Genomic DNA, 14,439 nt, shown 5'->3' on the forward strand with positions numbered 1-14,439 from the left:
ATTATAAGTTAAAAATACAGTGTGTGTAAATACGTTCAATAAGAGAGGAAGGTTTTACGTTTATCTTTTTGTGTTAGGCTTGCAATGCATCCTTAGTTAATAGGTTGTTATTGTCCCTTAACCCTGTTACAGTAATGTTATTCTTCTGTTTAAATTGTTATTATTACCTTCAAATGATTTCGTACGTTGTTTAGGCGTATTGCTGTAGTCGTCGCTGTGGTCCAGACCTAAGATTAAATTTGCTTTAAAAACAACGTTTTTTTTATATAAATGTTCGTGTATTATAATCGAATCGAACAAAATCGATAGCGGTTCCATTGGGCACACATTTTATCTGATCGCATTCGATTTTTTTTGCAAAAAATGTGCAAACAGCGAAAAATTTGCAAAAAATGCAGACAGTCTTTTTGTTTATTTGATAACTTCTTGCTCTATTTAAAAGAACCTTGTCCGAGAGTTGTTATCCAGTTCATCATAAAGCACTCCACCTCCAAAATTTCAGCTCAGTTAAGCTATAATATGTCATTCACTGTTTTTCTCGGTCTGCTAACATACAAGACTAAGTCGTCGGCAAAATGATGCGCCCGTTTTGATAGGTACAGACGTATAACTAAAATGAAAATGCATGAAGGTACAAGCGTCTTGTTTGCAGGTTCTAAAAAATATCTCCGCACAAGCTCTTGGCCTCAATCTTTTACAAACTCTTTGCCTTGTCTAGTCATAACCCTGCATGAATCTCTTTCATCATTGGTTTGCCTCGGGATGTATTTATAGTTCAGAAGAGACCACATACGCTCTGGCATGTCTTGCTTCCGGTATAAAAATTAGAGGGACAGAAAGAGACACGCATATGGAATTCAGTTGCGTAGACGAAAGTAATCGTCGGGTTTCTCATAGTTATGCGTAGGGCTCAGATAATCTGTGCCCAACGCTAATTGACACGCACTTTTTTTGGTAATAGTAAAGAAACTTTCATGTTAACTTTTTTCAATTCAAGCGTAGTTGATAAAGCTTACCACTGCATACATCAGAACAACTTACATTCATATTCATTAGCAAAGAGAATGTCTTTGAGCTTAAAACCTTCTTCACTTTCACAGCGAGGCTATAATCCTCGTCAAATGGTATGACTGACTATCTGGCGTGCATTCTGTTCTTCTGTTCTGTTTATGAGCTCTAGCGAACAGTCATTGTCTAGCTTTTAATAGTATAGTATTTACATTTATTGAACCGAATTCGTCCAAGAGGCCTCACCTTTTCGGTCCACAGAAACTTCTTCAAAATATTGCTTGGCCAGTACCCAAGGTCGAACCGATTTAGCGGTTCGTGATGGCCTTTTTGATTGCTATTTAGGTTATAAAACAAAATAGAACAAAAACTATACTCGCTTAGGAATAAATCTGCTTTTTTATAATTCATCACTGAATGAGTTCCGAATATTTCTGCTCTTTCCCAAACCTCGGCCTGGAAACGCATTGTTTTGAATTATTGCGTAAAAAATGCAGAGGGCGCTTAGTTATGAATAAATAGTTGTCGAAATCATAAAAATTATTCTGATATATAAAATTATTAATGCGTAATAGCCAGTAATTACGTAGTACGTTTGGACTTACTTTTTATAGTGAACATTGATTAAAAAGGGTCGAGTACTTTTCATGTCCACAAAATTCATATGGACATAATATTCGGATAACGTGAATTGATAAATAGAAATTTTAATGCATGCGCTAATACGCACCAGTTCGAGATCATTGACTATACATTTTGATACGTAAGCAGACATTGACTGATTTTTTTTTGTAGGTCGAAACGCGCCTGAGATGAATTGATATCTCACGTAAATCCACAGCCACCAACATTTGTCGCATTCTCCAGAAAGGAACTGTGAGACCGTTCACAAATGTGAACTCTACTCTGTGGCAACTTCCTTCGATTTGCCAGCAAAGCCGCGGCAGTTCTTCGGTGGCTTATTTGGTGAAACCTTGACAAGACGTAGATCATTGGAGGTCAGTTGAGGGCGGACGGGAGGCCAGGCATCGGCAACTTCATGGGATCGAAGGTTTTGTTTTTCTCGGTAGTCTTAATGGAACGTGGCCTTGTTGCCAGCAGTGTCAGGCCAAGAGTATTCAGGAAGCAGCGGCCCAACCACAGAACTACTTGAGGTGTCAGCAGGCGGGTCGCATGTAGCTTGAGAGCGCGACTGGCCACCATCTACTACAAGTACTGTAGCTAGCCCAACGCATCCCACAAGTTTAGATGGCACTGCTCAATGACTAGCGGGGCCTGCATGAGGTGCCCACCAAAATCAGTCAGTCAGTCAGTTCGTAGGTCTGCCCTCCCTCCGCTAAACTCTGCCAAACGGTTGTGCAAGCAACAAGCGACAAGTCACCGGCGTTGTCTGACTGACTGGTTGGGGCCGGTGTTCTTGCTTCCTTTCAGCCATCGCTACTAGTTATCTTTCGAGAGCTGTCCAGCGTTGATAAGCGAAAGTAGTAGCAGCAGCAGCAGCAGCAGTGGGCAGTTAAGGCAAGGCGGCGGTAAAGAAAGGCCGAGCAGGGCGCAAGGCTCCTGGGTAGCGTACTGTAGAATAGGGTAGCCGACTGACCGGCTGCCTAGTTGTTCGGTTCGTTGTCGATTGTCTACCTCGAGGCGACTTCCAAATAAGTGTCGGCGGTGGCGAGGGCGCCCTCTCTTGGTGTGGGTGGCTAGAGACTTTTTCCCCGGCGGACTCGGCAGCCGAGGCAGTTCCGTCCGAAGCTTGCATTCGAGTGGACTCGTTCTTTGCGGTAGTGCGGTTAGTGTCCCAACTCTATCTGGGAGTTCTATGTAATTCGATTTTGAACGATACTTGTATTAAGCTTGTCGTTTCCCGCTTGAAATCAAAACGCGGTAAAGAACGTGTACAGTAATCGACACCTTCGAGAACGCTTCTATAACTTGTATTATCATCAGTGACGGTTATAATGTGTGCCACAGCCTGGCCGAACGAAGTGAGGCCAAAAGTGCTGATGCAGTGCCCGCTTGGATACTTTACTAACCCATTCTTGTGAAAAGAAACTGTGTTAAATCTACACTATACATTGGATATAGTCCTCACCCGCTGCTACTCAACTTACCCGCTTATTTAATATTTAGTGCCTAGATACATTTGCTAGAGCACGCTTAGAGGATAATCTAGTTTTCATAACTTAGGTATGCTTATGTTCATCTGTTCTAAATTATTATGTGCATAAGATATCCAGGTTCTGATTACAGCCAAATGACACTAATGTCATTTTACCATTGTAAAGTATATTATGGTTAGGTCTTTATCATGTTAACCCAAACATTTACTTATTGTGCTTCAGCTGTTATAACAATTGACTGAGCTTCACATATTAAAGCATATATATATATAGGTAGTCGCACTAACTTCTATATTCTTCCATATATATTCAAGAAAAGCAAGATCGTTAGACTCCAACCCAATATATGAAAATGACTTTTACTTAATAACTTTCCTAATAAATAATATAAAATAATATCAATAAAAATCGCCTCTGAGAAATGTGCAAATGGCGACAACATCTATATATATGCTATCTTCGTAAATTTTAATACACTCTTTTATCTCAGTCAGAGCACTAACATCTAAAGCTATATAGAGTACAATCGTATTATGTGACCTAATTTCTAACAGATATTAATCGGGGCACAGCTATGTTATGATATAGTGTGCGCTGATGGCCCGCCTTTCGAGCCGGTCGGGTCGCTCATAGTCCTATTGTAACCAGTAGGTAAGTACAAGGGTCTGTAGTAGTCCGAGTGAAAGGGGAATCTTTGCTAGATCACAAGCAGCTCTTGATTAATCAGGTCAGAACCGAGATTCACTTCATTCCCTTGTTCTGTCGAAAGGTTGCGTACCACTTCTAAGATTCCCATGTCCGCCTGTCAAGACATAGTAATAGACGAACGTTTATTGTTATACTGAAACACAACTGAAATGTTTATTCTCTTACAGCACCCCTATAACCTTCAATCGAGATCAAAATGCCGTTCCAGGCTCAGGAGGCTGCCCGCTGCCCGAAGTGCGGACACCAAGTGTTCGCTGCCGAGGAGATGCTAGCTGGTGGTGCCAAGTGGCATAAGATCTGCTACACCTGCGGTAGGTGGTCCGATAGTGGCCCGTGATAGCTTAGCGGGTAATGTTTTAGGCCGCGAATCTTAGACACACGTCCCACCCGGGCATAGATCTACTTTGTTTCGAGCCGTCTGATGGAATGAATAATGGCGAAACCGGACGTAAAACTCGAAGCATAAAGGCTGTTTTACAGTGCTCGAGTTGAGTACGTTTTACCTGTCACATGATCTGTGGAGACCTTGTTTAGTCTCGAAATTTGAAGTCACACAATTTGTAAAAAACCTCACTAATTTAGGAATCATGTGTAGAAAAGTCGGTGTCTGAAATAGCAATTATCGACTATCCAAGAGATCTGTTATTTGCTTCCAAAGTTCAGTAAGCATTGCCCGAGGCGCCATTAACGTGCGGTGATAACTGTGTGTTATTGAAGATATGGTTAAAATAGAGAAAAGTTAATAAGAACGTTAGAGGTCCAGCATTTTCATTGCCATGGGAGCTTTGAATTAAAATTGTGCCTTGTAATGTGTATCTTAGGATTGTGCCGTAAGAGGCTCGACTCCACCAATGCTACCGAGCACAACGGTATGTTGTGGTGCAAGATCTGCTACAGTAGGAAGTTTGGACCTAAAGGCGTCGGCTTCGGATGCGGTGCTGGAACCCTGAATATGGACAAGGGAGAGGTGTTCGGCAACTTTGAGTCCTCTTCCAACAAGCCCTTGGATCCTTACTATGGAATCAATTCCAAGTTCTTCCAGTTCAAGTAAATTCCTTGGCTGAATATCTCATCTCAGGCGGAGGTAGACTTCGGAACAACGATGGCCGTCCAGGCTTTTGGGTTCTGAAGAACCATCACCGCCCTTCTCCCTTTCCCCTAGCAAATGAACATATCTCTACACAACGGAATTTTTTAGACTATAGAAACGCTCTTAAGGCAGTGTAGCCGACATAAGGCCACTGATCAGACAGCAGAAGCAAAGATCGATGAAATGAGGATTACGACGAAGTTGCAACAGACTGACTGACGAACAGGAGTTAACCTCTCGGCTCTCCAATGCCCCGTTTGATAGCACCATTTCCCCTAATAGCCAACTTGTCTTTCTGCGCTATGCTTGTGAATACGAAGTCTACTTCAGGCGCGGTGCAGGGGCCCGGATAGGCGGGCTCCGGCCGGCCCCGCGTTACCCGAGGGTAGTTTCTCCACCTTCAGGCGCGAGGCACTTTTCGGATCGACCGCGAACGCCCAACGAGGATAATCGAAGCGCGTAGCGACGCCCGGAAGGACCCCGCACGTGCTTTAAGTCGACCTCACCATCTCCCCCAATGCACAAAGGGGGCCGTATCTACAGCTCCAGCGACATACCACAATCCAAATCACACCTAATTAGCCTGCGGTTTCCCACCTTGCCATAAGCTTCCTATTGTTCAGCATAGTGTAACATCCACGATCCTAAACTTAATCCGGACAGTACATCTCTTGTGTAAAAGATGAACCTGCAAGTGACAAGAGAATACGACTTAGATTCAGATCAGCACCCCGGCCGCTTTATTTGCTTCCCTTTGAAACTTGTTCCTTTCGAGAATGCGAGTAGGATAGACTGAGCGTAGATAGTAGAGGCCATTATCATCTAATACAACCAGCCCACCTCGAGCCAACATCCTTACCAAACGACATCTTCATAACTAGATGATAATAACGACACAATGAGATACGATATGCAACGTGTTTAATGATAAAGCGATGCAACGACTACGAGATTGATCGGACCATCTCGAGTATAATAACTATTGCCATCAACGACGACGACAAAGAATGATAGTAAACAAACGAAAAACAACAACAAACAAGCGATGTTAACAACAGCAACAATTGCTGGTGCCAGAGAATTGGCAAAACGGATGTCACCCGCTAAGACAAAAGCGGGGTGCAAGCAACTCTAGCCTCCACTTTGTAAACATTAACGACAAGAGTAATCATAATAATAATAATAATAATCAACGGCCGAAGCGTTCGTGCTTATGAAGTTCGTCCGCTGGTTGAAAAATGGAAAAGCAGAAAAATAAACACCAACAGATGTTAATAAATATTTTTACTGTTAAAGCATATGATTTTATTCATAAGGGAAACGGGCTAAAGTATGATTCAGAGTCCCATCTATCTTATGTAAATCTGGTAATGCGGTAATATATACATAGCTAGAGCAGTCACTACAAGCCCAATGCACTTAACCCTTGATTGAGGATAGGATTCGAAGTAAAACTCTTTCTAGTATCAAGGGAGTTTCTCGTCAAAAGATAAATATCAAATTGACACATGAAAACGAAATAGTGGGAAAAAAAAAAAGAAAGAAAAATACCAGATTCAGCGTTAGTACAGTTCCACACGTAAAACTTGAATGATTATTAGATTCTCAATAATAACATACTCTAATATTATGTAAATCAGGTCACTTTTTCTATTGTACGTTGTTAGAATATAGTAGATTTTTCTCCAGTGCATAAAAAGAATTGATATATAAATGAAGTACGAGAACTCACAAATTTCGGTTATCGATTGATTTTCGTAATCTGTAGAGTGCCTCAGAGGCCGTATGCGGTTCTGCGTGCTTAGAAATCGAATTACCCTTAGGTTATACCTTGTCATTTAGCATTCGTTACTATTTATGAGGCTAGAAAGACTCTAACGTGATATAAAACAAACATATGACATCAAATTTGTAGTTAAAAACCTTTAAGGATCAGTTGATGTTCAGAAGGCATACTGCTGGACATTTCTTGGGATTAGTGTCGTGGATAGCTTAAGGCCATTAATCATGAAGTGCAACGAGCAATTCAGAATATTTTTGCTTAACACTTGTGTGACCTTGTTGGTATAATTTCCTCGTCTTATCATGACGCGATATTAACAATTTATAGTTTGACTTCTATGACCGATGGCCGGTGTGACTACGAAGTGACTTTCACATCGATAATATTTTAATTCCTTAAATTTCAAAGCCGACCCAATATATATATATATATATATATATATATATATATATTTTTTTTTTTTTTTTTTTTTTTTTTTTTTAAATTTAACAAACAGGCAAGATTTCGATATTATTCTTATATCGTTCAGAGTGACAGCCGTCTAAGAAAGTCAAATCTGAGCGGTTCAGTTATTGGCTCTGGACAGCCAATTACAGTATTATTATCGGAAGGTTTCGTTTGAAACATCAGGCTAAGTCCGGCTCAAGAAACCTACAGCAGCAGGACCGTTTCGTCGGGGTAATGTTTGGTTGACTCGGTTTGGTTAATTTTTTGTTTTGAAAGCCATTTGCGGACATTTCAGTTCTCCACCGCTTTGGTTGATATGTAATGAGCTTCGCCAAACACGCAATGCCAGCGAAGGCAAGTGAGTATCCGTATATCATGAAGACCACTGCGATATCCGACAGCCTCAAATCCGCCGATTGTGTGTAGAGCGATGATAGAGGCGCATTGTATATTATGTGTGTATGTTAAATCAACAGTTGCCGTCTCTTCCGTCTTCCCTAACAGTGCAACCACTAAATGGGGGTAAAGTTAATTAGTGAAACATAGTTAGTGAAGACATAGTGATTGTCATCGGTAAAATATAGGGTTCAGCTTTGTTCTCCATCACCACCTAGGATCTCGTCTAGTTATTTTGCCTCAAAGAAGGCCTAGTAATCTGCTAAAGTGCCATAGGAAGACATCATATGTTACAACTATGAAAAAGGCGGGGTCTTCGCTGACTTAGGAAGCACATATGCACACCTCGTATTCGCGGTCGATCGACAGTCGAACTGTCCTGGGTGGAGCAAACATTCAAGCAGATATTCCGCTTTCATGGCGTTAGCCCACAGGATCCTGTAAATGTTACTTTTTCAGAATAATTAATAGTGCATAAAACCGGAGGAATCTTTTCAAGACAGAATAATACAATGCGGTTGGTGTCTGCATGCTCGGAACTGCAGCCTACAATGTAGAACGTGTTTGAGGATCAGTGCATGTGCGGACCACATCTCGTTCTCGAGTACCACGTACCTTTTAGGAAAATAATAATGTATTGTATTATAATGTTTTCAAAACAGAGCATTAACGCTGTACGCACTGGCTTACGTACTTTATTTTGTACTCTTCGTTGAAGCAGGGATCTCTGTCTGACGTGGCATACCAACTACCGTGAAAATAGCTCTTTAGCAACGTAACAAGCGGCGATATTTGTGTGGATTAAGCCAAAATCGAATAAGATTGCCTGATCATGTTGTGAAATTTAGCATGATAATCTAATTTCACATAATAATCTAGTTTACGAGTATGATCTGTTCAAGATGCCCTATTTTTCTATACTCTAATTTCTAATACTCACCTGTTTGAGCTTTGCAACTATGTGCATCTGCGGTTTTTTTTTAACTGTTCGAACTAGCCGTAACGTGTTTTTTTCAATCTAAAGATACAGGTCACAGATGGTGTAATGCACAGCTTGGATATTTGTACAACTAGAAAAACTATGTCGGATAAAAGGGAAAAGCCTAGCGAAGCATATTTTCTAACACAGACGATGTATAGTGATTTCCGCCATGCAATGCTACGTATTTCTAAGAAGGACATAGTCTTACTGAAATGAAGAAGTATTAAGAGAACCCTGTATAAAAAATAGCCTTTTGGAACCGGTACATTCTTGTTGCAAACGAGAAAATCGACAAGATATATTTGTAAGTTTAGATCGACATAGCCTGGCATCACATCGTAGGACTCACCTCTCATACTCACGAACCTGGCTTCCTTGTGGCATATTTTGCTTTGTGATCAACAAATCAATAACAACAATTAGAAACTTTGCACTATTTTAGGGGCCATATATGATCATTCTTAGGACTACTTGTTAGAGCTAAGAACTCTCAGGTTTTTAAATATTCAGTAATTCTAAAAATCTACCTTATGAGTCTCTTACCTGAGGCATGTTGGTAATCACTATATACATTTTTCTTTCTTAGGACATTGCTAATCTCTATGGGCGTAGTTTCATTGTTTATAGGTAATAGGCGTGGGGTACATAGTAGATGGGGAACACCTATTATGCACCGTACGCCAGAAGTTACGTAAAACACGAAGCCTGAACAAATTGCCGAACGTTGATATCAGTGCATTTTTTTAAACGGAAAAAATCTGATATGAAGTGCACGTTATCCTTGCATTCTCTACTGACTGTTTAGTGTACGTACGTGTAGTTGTGTGTCGATAATCATTTTTAGTAGATAGTATATATAATGATTTTTTCATCGTCTAGTAAATCATCTATGTTATCTGTTCGTTTAGTTGGCGATGTTCGCCTTTACCAGACTTGAAAAATTGTATATATTGCAATAGAACTGTCACCAGGATCCAGGGACCACATTCGTTTTCTACATTTGCCAGAGGCGCACTTCAAAAGTAACTGTGACTATTTTGGGTACTGAAAATATGACTTTGGACATTTTCAGAAAGTTGCTTATTTTTTGTACTCTTAAATCTATTTCTTGTGCAGAGTTATATCACTTTCATTCGTATCTAATATCATAAAAGGTTGAGTAAAACCACCTCAGAAGCACATATTCATAGTGGCCATTAATAAGAATCGTAGCGGTGTAACTTAGATTGAGCGACGCCGTAACATTAGTGGACATCCCCGCCATGAAAACGTATGGGCGAATTCGACCAGTCAATTCATTCATACAATCCATAACATAGGGAGGAAACTAAAATTGCAGGAAAGCACGACACGGATTACGGTTGGATTATGATTGGGTTTTAAAAAACAGTGCTTCAATAAAAACATTGTCTTTTTTAGTTAATTTACAATCAATAAAGTTTGGACTTATCACTCACAGGACAGTTGCGTTTTATCTCTTGTCAAAGAATTGTCAGAGAGAAACTTTACCAAAGAGAACAATCAAAGCTTAACAATGAAACTTACAATTGTATAAGTTACGCGGATCGTTCCGACCTGAGCGCACGCCCAATCTGTCTCTCAAAGTCAAATGTCCTATATGAAAAAAACAGTCCCTCATTTTATAAGAAATATATTCAATATTGTACTTTGATGCTAGCTGACATTACATGTTCTTTATGACATTTAGCGAAGCACATTAAACACACAGTGCCGTGCAGGTACCAAACGATCGAAACAGCTGGTGTTACACGATGAACGCACTCTTCTACACACTTTGATACTTTGTCATTTTCTTAATAGACTACATTATTTACACGTACCGTAGAATTAAGGGCCTATCGATCATTATCAACTCTCTTCTAATCAAATTAACGTTCTGTTACGTTTCTAATGAAAGACGTGGAAGTGGTTATTGCTGTTACCTTTTTCCATAACCATTCTTAATACGTTGCCACACAACATATGTGGTTCTTGTTGATAAAAAAGGACGACTTTTGCGAATAACTTACTATTTAGGGACTATTTGCATTGAAAATGCCTAATATCTGCAAATTTTATAGATATATTTTGTTGTGCAATTCAACTGGTTGAACTGTATCGGGCAAATGATCGTGGATAGGGTTAGAAAATCATCATAATTAGGATCGTGAATCGACCCAACGAAAAAAGGGCCAAAAAAATACAAAAGGGTGCAGCCAGTCAGGGATGATACTATGTGTCGATGTTGCGTCTTCTGGTTTAGCTATCTATTTTAACGATTACTTATTATAAAATAAACTGTATGTGGATGAAGAATAAAAGGAGAATATATGGAGCCAAATAAGCAAAAAATTTTCCTGGTCATGCAACGGGACAACGCTATTGCATAGACTGAACAGCTGGGCTGACAAGTATAACTTTAAACTAAGTGTCATCGACATATACCGTGTCTACATAAATCTCTAATCCTATCGGTAAAGAAAATTACACAGATCTTGGCAATCATTAGTCATTCAATTTTTTGTATATGAAGAACTGTTAATCTATTACATCTTTCTGCATCAGTAAAAAACATTCTTCCTCTACATTTATAGCGTGCGGCGTCTACTTTTGCAGACTGTTCGTCATAGCGCTCGCTATGACGAACAGTCTGCAAAAGTGAAAGAAAGCAAGCTATTTTTTTATGACAACATAAACTCGTGAGTAAAAATAGTGCGTCATTTTCGAAATGTAAGCGAAGATCAGCCATTGAATATTCTTTTCTCGCCGCGCGAAATGCCAACGAAATTTGCCCGAAATCGACGCTCTACGCCATGCCAAATTTTATTACGCTTGTAAAAAAAAAAAACGAGGATAACTTTCGTGAGACAAACCGGAATTTCTTCAATGGAGGTTCAAATTTCGAAGGCTCACAAATTTGTCAAAAAGCTCTAGGAAAATACTTAGATTTTGTTTATTGATAAATTAACGGCCGTTTCGGAAAGGAGAAGATCAGTTACTTTATGAGTTGTTCAAAATAAACACCAACTTTTGGACTTGTCGTATAGAGCATTGTATTCTTGAGACTTTCTTGGCCCGATATCAGCCCAAAATTTCATTTCGTTGGAATTTTCGTACGTACCGCACTTAAACGACACTTTAACAAGAGGATACTCACTGATATCGTTTGACGCACGGATACTAAGAAAATTATGTTTTGAAAATGAGTAGTGAATGGTTAATATTCCGAATTAAAGCCATAATCGCAATGAATGGTAGTTATACTGAATGATCATGATATTAAGGAATGACACTTCTAACAATAAAAAAGAATTTTCCGACATCTTTATTTTTATTTTGAAACAGATTTAGGAAAAGAAAATGAAAAAATGTCAGATTGAAACGCTGCATCCTGTATGTATATTTTTTGGAATTATGACCATTCGTGTTTTCTAAACATGGCCTACAATGTTGCTCAGCCGTAAGTCCCCAAGCCATTCTTTTTCCTTTGAGATCTATTTTTTTCAGCGTCTCATTCGCCTCCAGCATTCTCTCGACCGGATAATGAAGTATGTGATCCCTCTCACGTTGCTTCCTAGGGACAGTCTTACTTTGCCTGTCATGTTCGTTTCTCTAATGCAGATAAGCGCTGCACAGTTCCTCAATGTGCCGTATCTTCTGCGCCTGCAGTACAAAGGACATAGATGTCCGATAAGGTTTTATCATTTTGTGAAGATATTTTCGAAAGCTTCCTAATCCTTAAAGATTTGTGTGAGCTAGTGAGTGAGCTTTTTACTTAGACGTGCAATCTAGGCTCCTATATTAGGGATGATGTTTTTTACTGCTCCTTCTAGGTATTATCTTCCACTCTTCTTACCATATTCTCAAGACTTTGCTTTTCTCATTATCCGTCGAGTTGTGTCAGACTATGCGCTTTTGTTTAACTCTTAGGCACAAATGCTGCCCACCAGAACTTTGCATTTGTGCTTATAGTGCAGTAAGCTTGGGTAATAATAAATGCAAGCAATCGTTGGACATTTCGAAGTAGTCCTTTGACCGTGACGCTTATAGGATAGAGTAATGTTTAGATCGACTCTGCTATTGCCGTGAAAAGCCTCTGCTTCTTTTTTAAAGGTTCATACATCTTTAGCAATATTCTGGTCATTTGCATAAAGGCTCTAGTCGTCTTTGCGACAGCTTGCTTAATATGGTGCATTTACCTCACGGCATGATCGAGTTGGATACTAATGTGTTTCACTGTTTTACCGGATTTATCTTTTGTTCGTTCAAAGGGGGGTGAGAGACCGTTCTTTTTCTGCCGATAAGCAGTGTAGCTTGTCACTTAGCAGATCATAAAAGTCCTTCTCAGGGTCAGGTTTGCTTTTCTTTAAAGTTTCTTTGCCACTCTGCCTTAAACTCTAGCAGCGAAGTTATTCGCATAACAGTTTCCACTGTCAAAGAATGATTGCTCAGCCTCAGGGTGCCAACACATCATAGAATCCACGGGAGGGAGCACAGGATAGACCCTTGTAAAACCCCTGTTGTCATAGGAAAGATAGTTTTTCCATTAATTGCTTATCTGTTCCACAAATAGTGTAAGACCAAAAAGACCATGCTGGCGAATTTATTCTTCCTTCAAACATGTGAAGACTGTCCGCTATGGTAAACTACTAAAGAGGATCGTGAAAAGAGGTCTCTCGCTTCATTCGAGCTTTCCATCATCTTCGCAGCCCCCCGTAGATCCTGTCGATTGCTATCTGCACCATGATACATATTTTCCTAAGTCATACTGATTTTTAAATGAAAAACCTCCTTCCTCGACAAAGTCTTTAAGGCTTGTTGTGGCCTTTGTGTCTTTCACCAGCATCTCTAGCAGGCATATAGATCTATATGGACCCATACCCATGAGCACAACCTTGCTCCTTTCCATTTTAACTGAGAACGGCCTAAATTGAGAGAAGTATTTAAAAAGAGTCCATGCTCCTCAAGTGCTTTGATTCGTTTTTTTTATTTGCAATACCTTGGTTTCTGTGACAGGTGGAATCTGGCTCTCAGGGCTTGGGCCTGTGGGTTCAGCTTGGCTAAAACGCTGCTAAGATAAAAATATGGATGTTAGTACCGTCATTTTTTCTTCTGGCAGAATACATTTCATGGTCCTGGCCGCTTTCCATCCTGTGGGGTTATAATAGTGACCCTATGAATCTTCCTGTATTTTTTGCGAAAAGCTTCTCCAGTAGCCGTTCTTGTTGTTCCTGGTATTTCTATTTATCTTGAGTGCCGCTTTGAATTACCTAAAACCTTCTCGTTTTTCTCGAAAAAAAAAGATCATCGCTGATTTTGAGTCATTTAAGCTTCCTTCCAACGCATTCGAATATTACCTATATTCAGCACTACCAGGTTATGAAAGGACATACACTCAAGCACTTGCTGACCTTTGATGTACGTCCCACTGCAGCCCTGCGTTTTCGATGCAGCGTTGACGACTCTAGTAATAACTATTAGAGCTTTTTCCGATTTTGCTATTCAATTTTGTTTAGTACCTACTTAAATTTTCAATTAACCCGTTTAAGATAGCGTAGCACGAGGATAGGCGAATTTGCATCCAGAAGAAACACTACTGTAAATCGTTGTACCCGCCTGTCTTTACTATTTTACGGTACTTTATCAAAACTGTACGTTAGTCGGCCGACTAATACGTACGCCAGCATGAGGTTCACTAATCATTAAAAAGTGCACCTGCTTTTTCCAGGCCAACTCTTCAAGCAGCTCTTGGGACGGTCTGCTCTGGTTACTATTTAGTTGGAGAAACCTAATCGTTGCTCTGGCTGTGTTTCCTGATGTATTTTTAAGGAAGGAGCTGCTATTTCGTTTACGCTGCTTTCTTTTATTCTTTACGTTCACAATCGTTTCGAAGTCATCCTCCTCGATT

General features: G+C 39.9%; 1 protein-coding gene across 4 annotated transcripts; it reads left to right on the top strand.

Moving 5' to 3' along the window:
• The first annotated feature begins 2,636 nt into the window (after nt 1–2,636).
• LOC111265927 (muscle LIM protein 1) lies at nt 2,637–6,218 on the top strand. Of its 4 annotated transcripts, none has more exons than XM_022842946.2 (3): nt 2,637–2,794; nt 4,001–4,144; nt 4,655–6,218. In XM_022842946.2, exons 2-3 carry the CDS (start codon nt 4,030–4,032, stop codon nt 4,882–4,884), a joined length of 345 nt encoding a protein of 114 aa, XP_022698681.1. In that variant the 5' UTR covers nt 2,637–2,794; nt 4,001–4,029; the 3' UTR covers nt 4,885–6,218. The 4 variants fall into 4 exon arrangements, with proteins under 4 accessions (XP_022698681.1, XP_022698683.1, XP_086826843.1 ...); XM_022842948.2 differs by lacking the exon at nt 2,637–2,794 and adding an exon at nt 2,869–2,889; XM_086970717.1 differs by lacking the exon at nt 2,637–2,794 and adding an exon at nt 2,921–2,939.
• Nucleotides 6,219–14,439: the final 8,221 nt, after the last annotated feature.

This window comes from Varroa jacobsoni, unplaced genomic scaffold (assembly GCF_002532875.2).
Source record: "Varroa jacobsoni isolate VJ856 unplaced genomic scaffold, vjacob_1.0 scaffold_1027, whole genome shotgun sequence".
Classification (NCBI taxonomy): domain Eukaryota; kingdom Metazoa; phylum Arthropoda; class Arachnida; order Mesostigmata; family Varroidae; genus Varroa; species Varroa jacobsoni.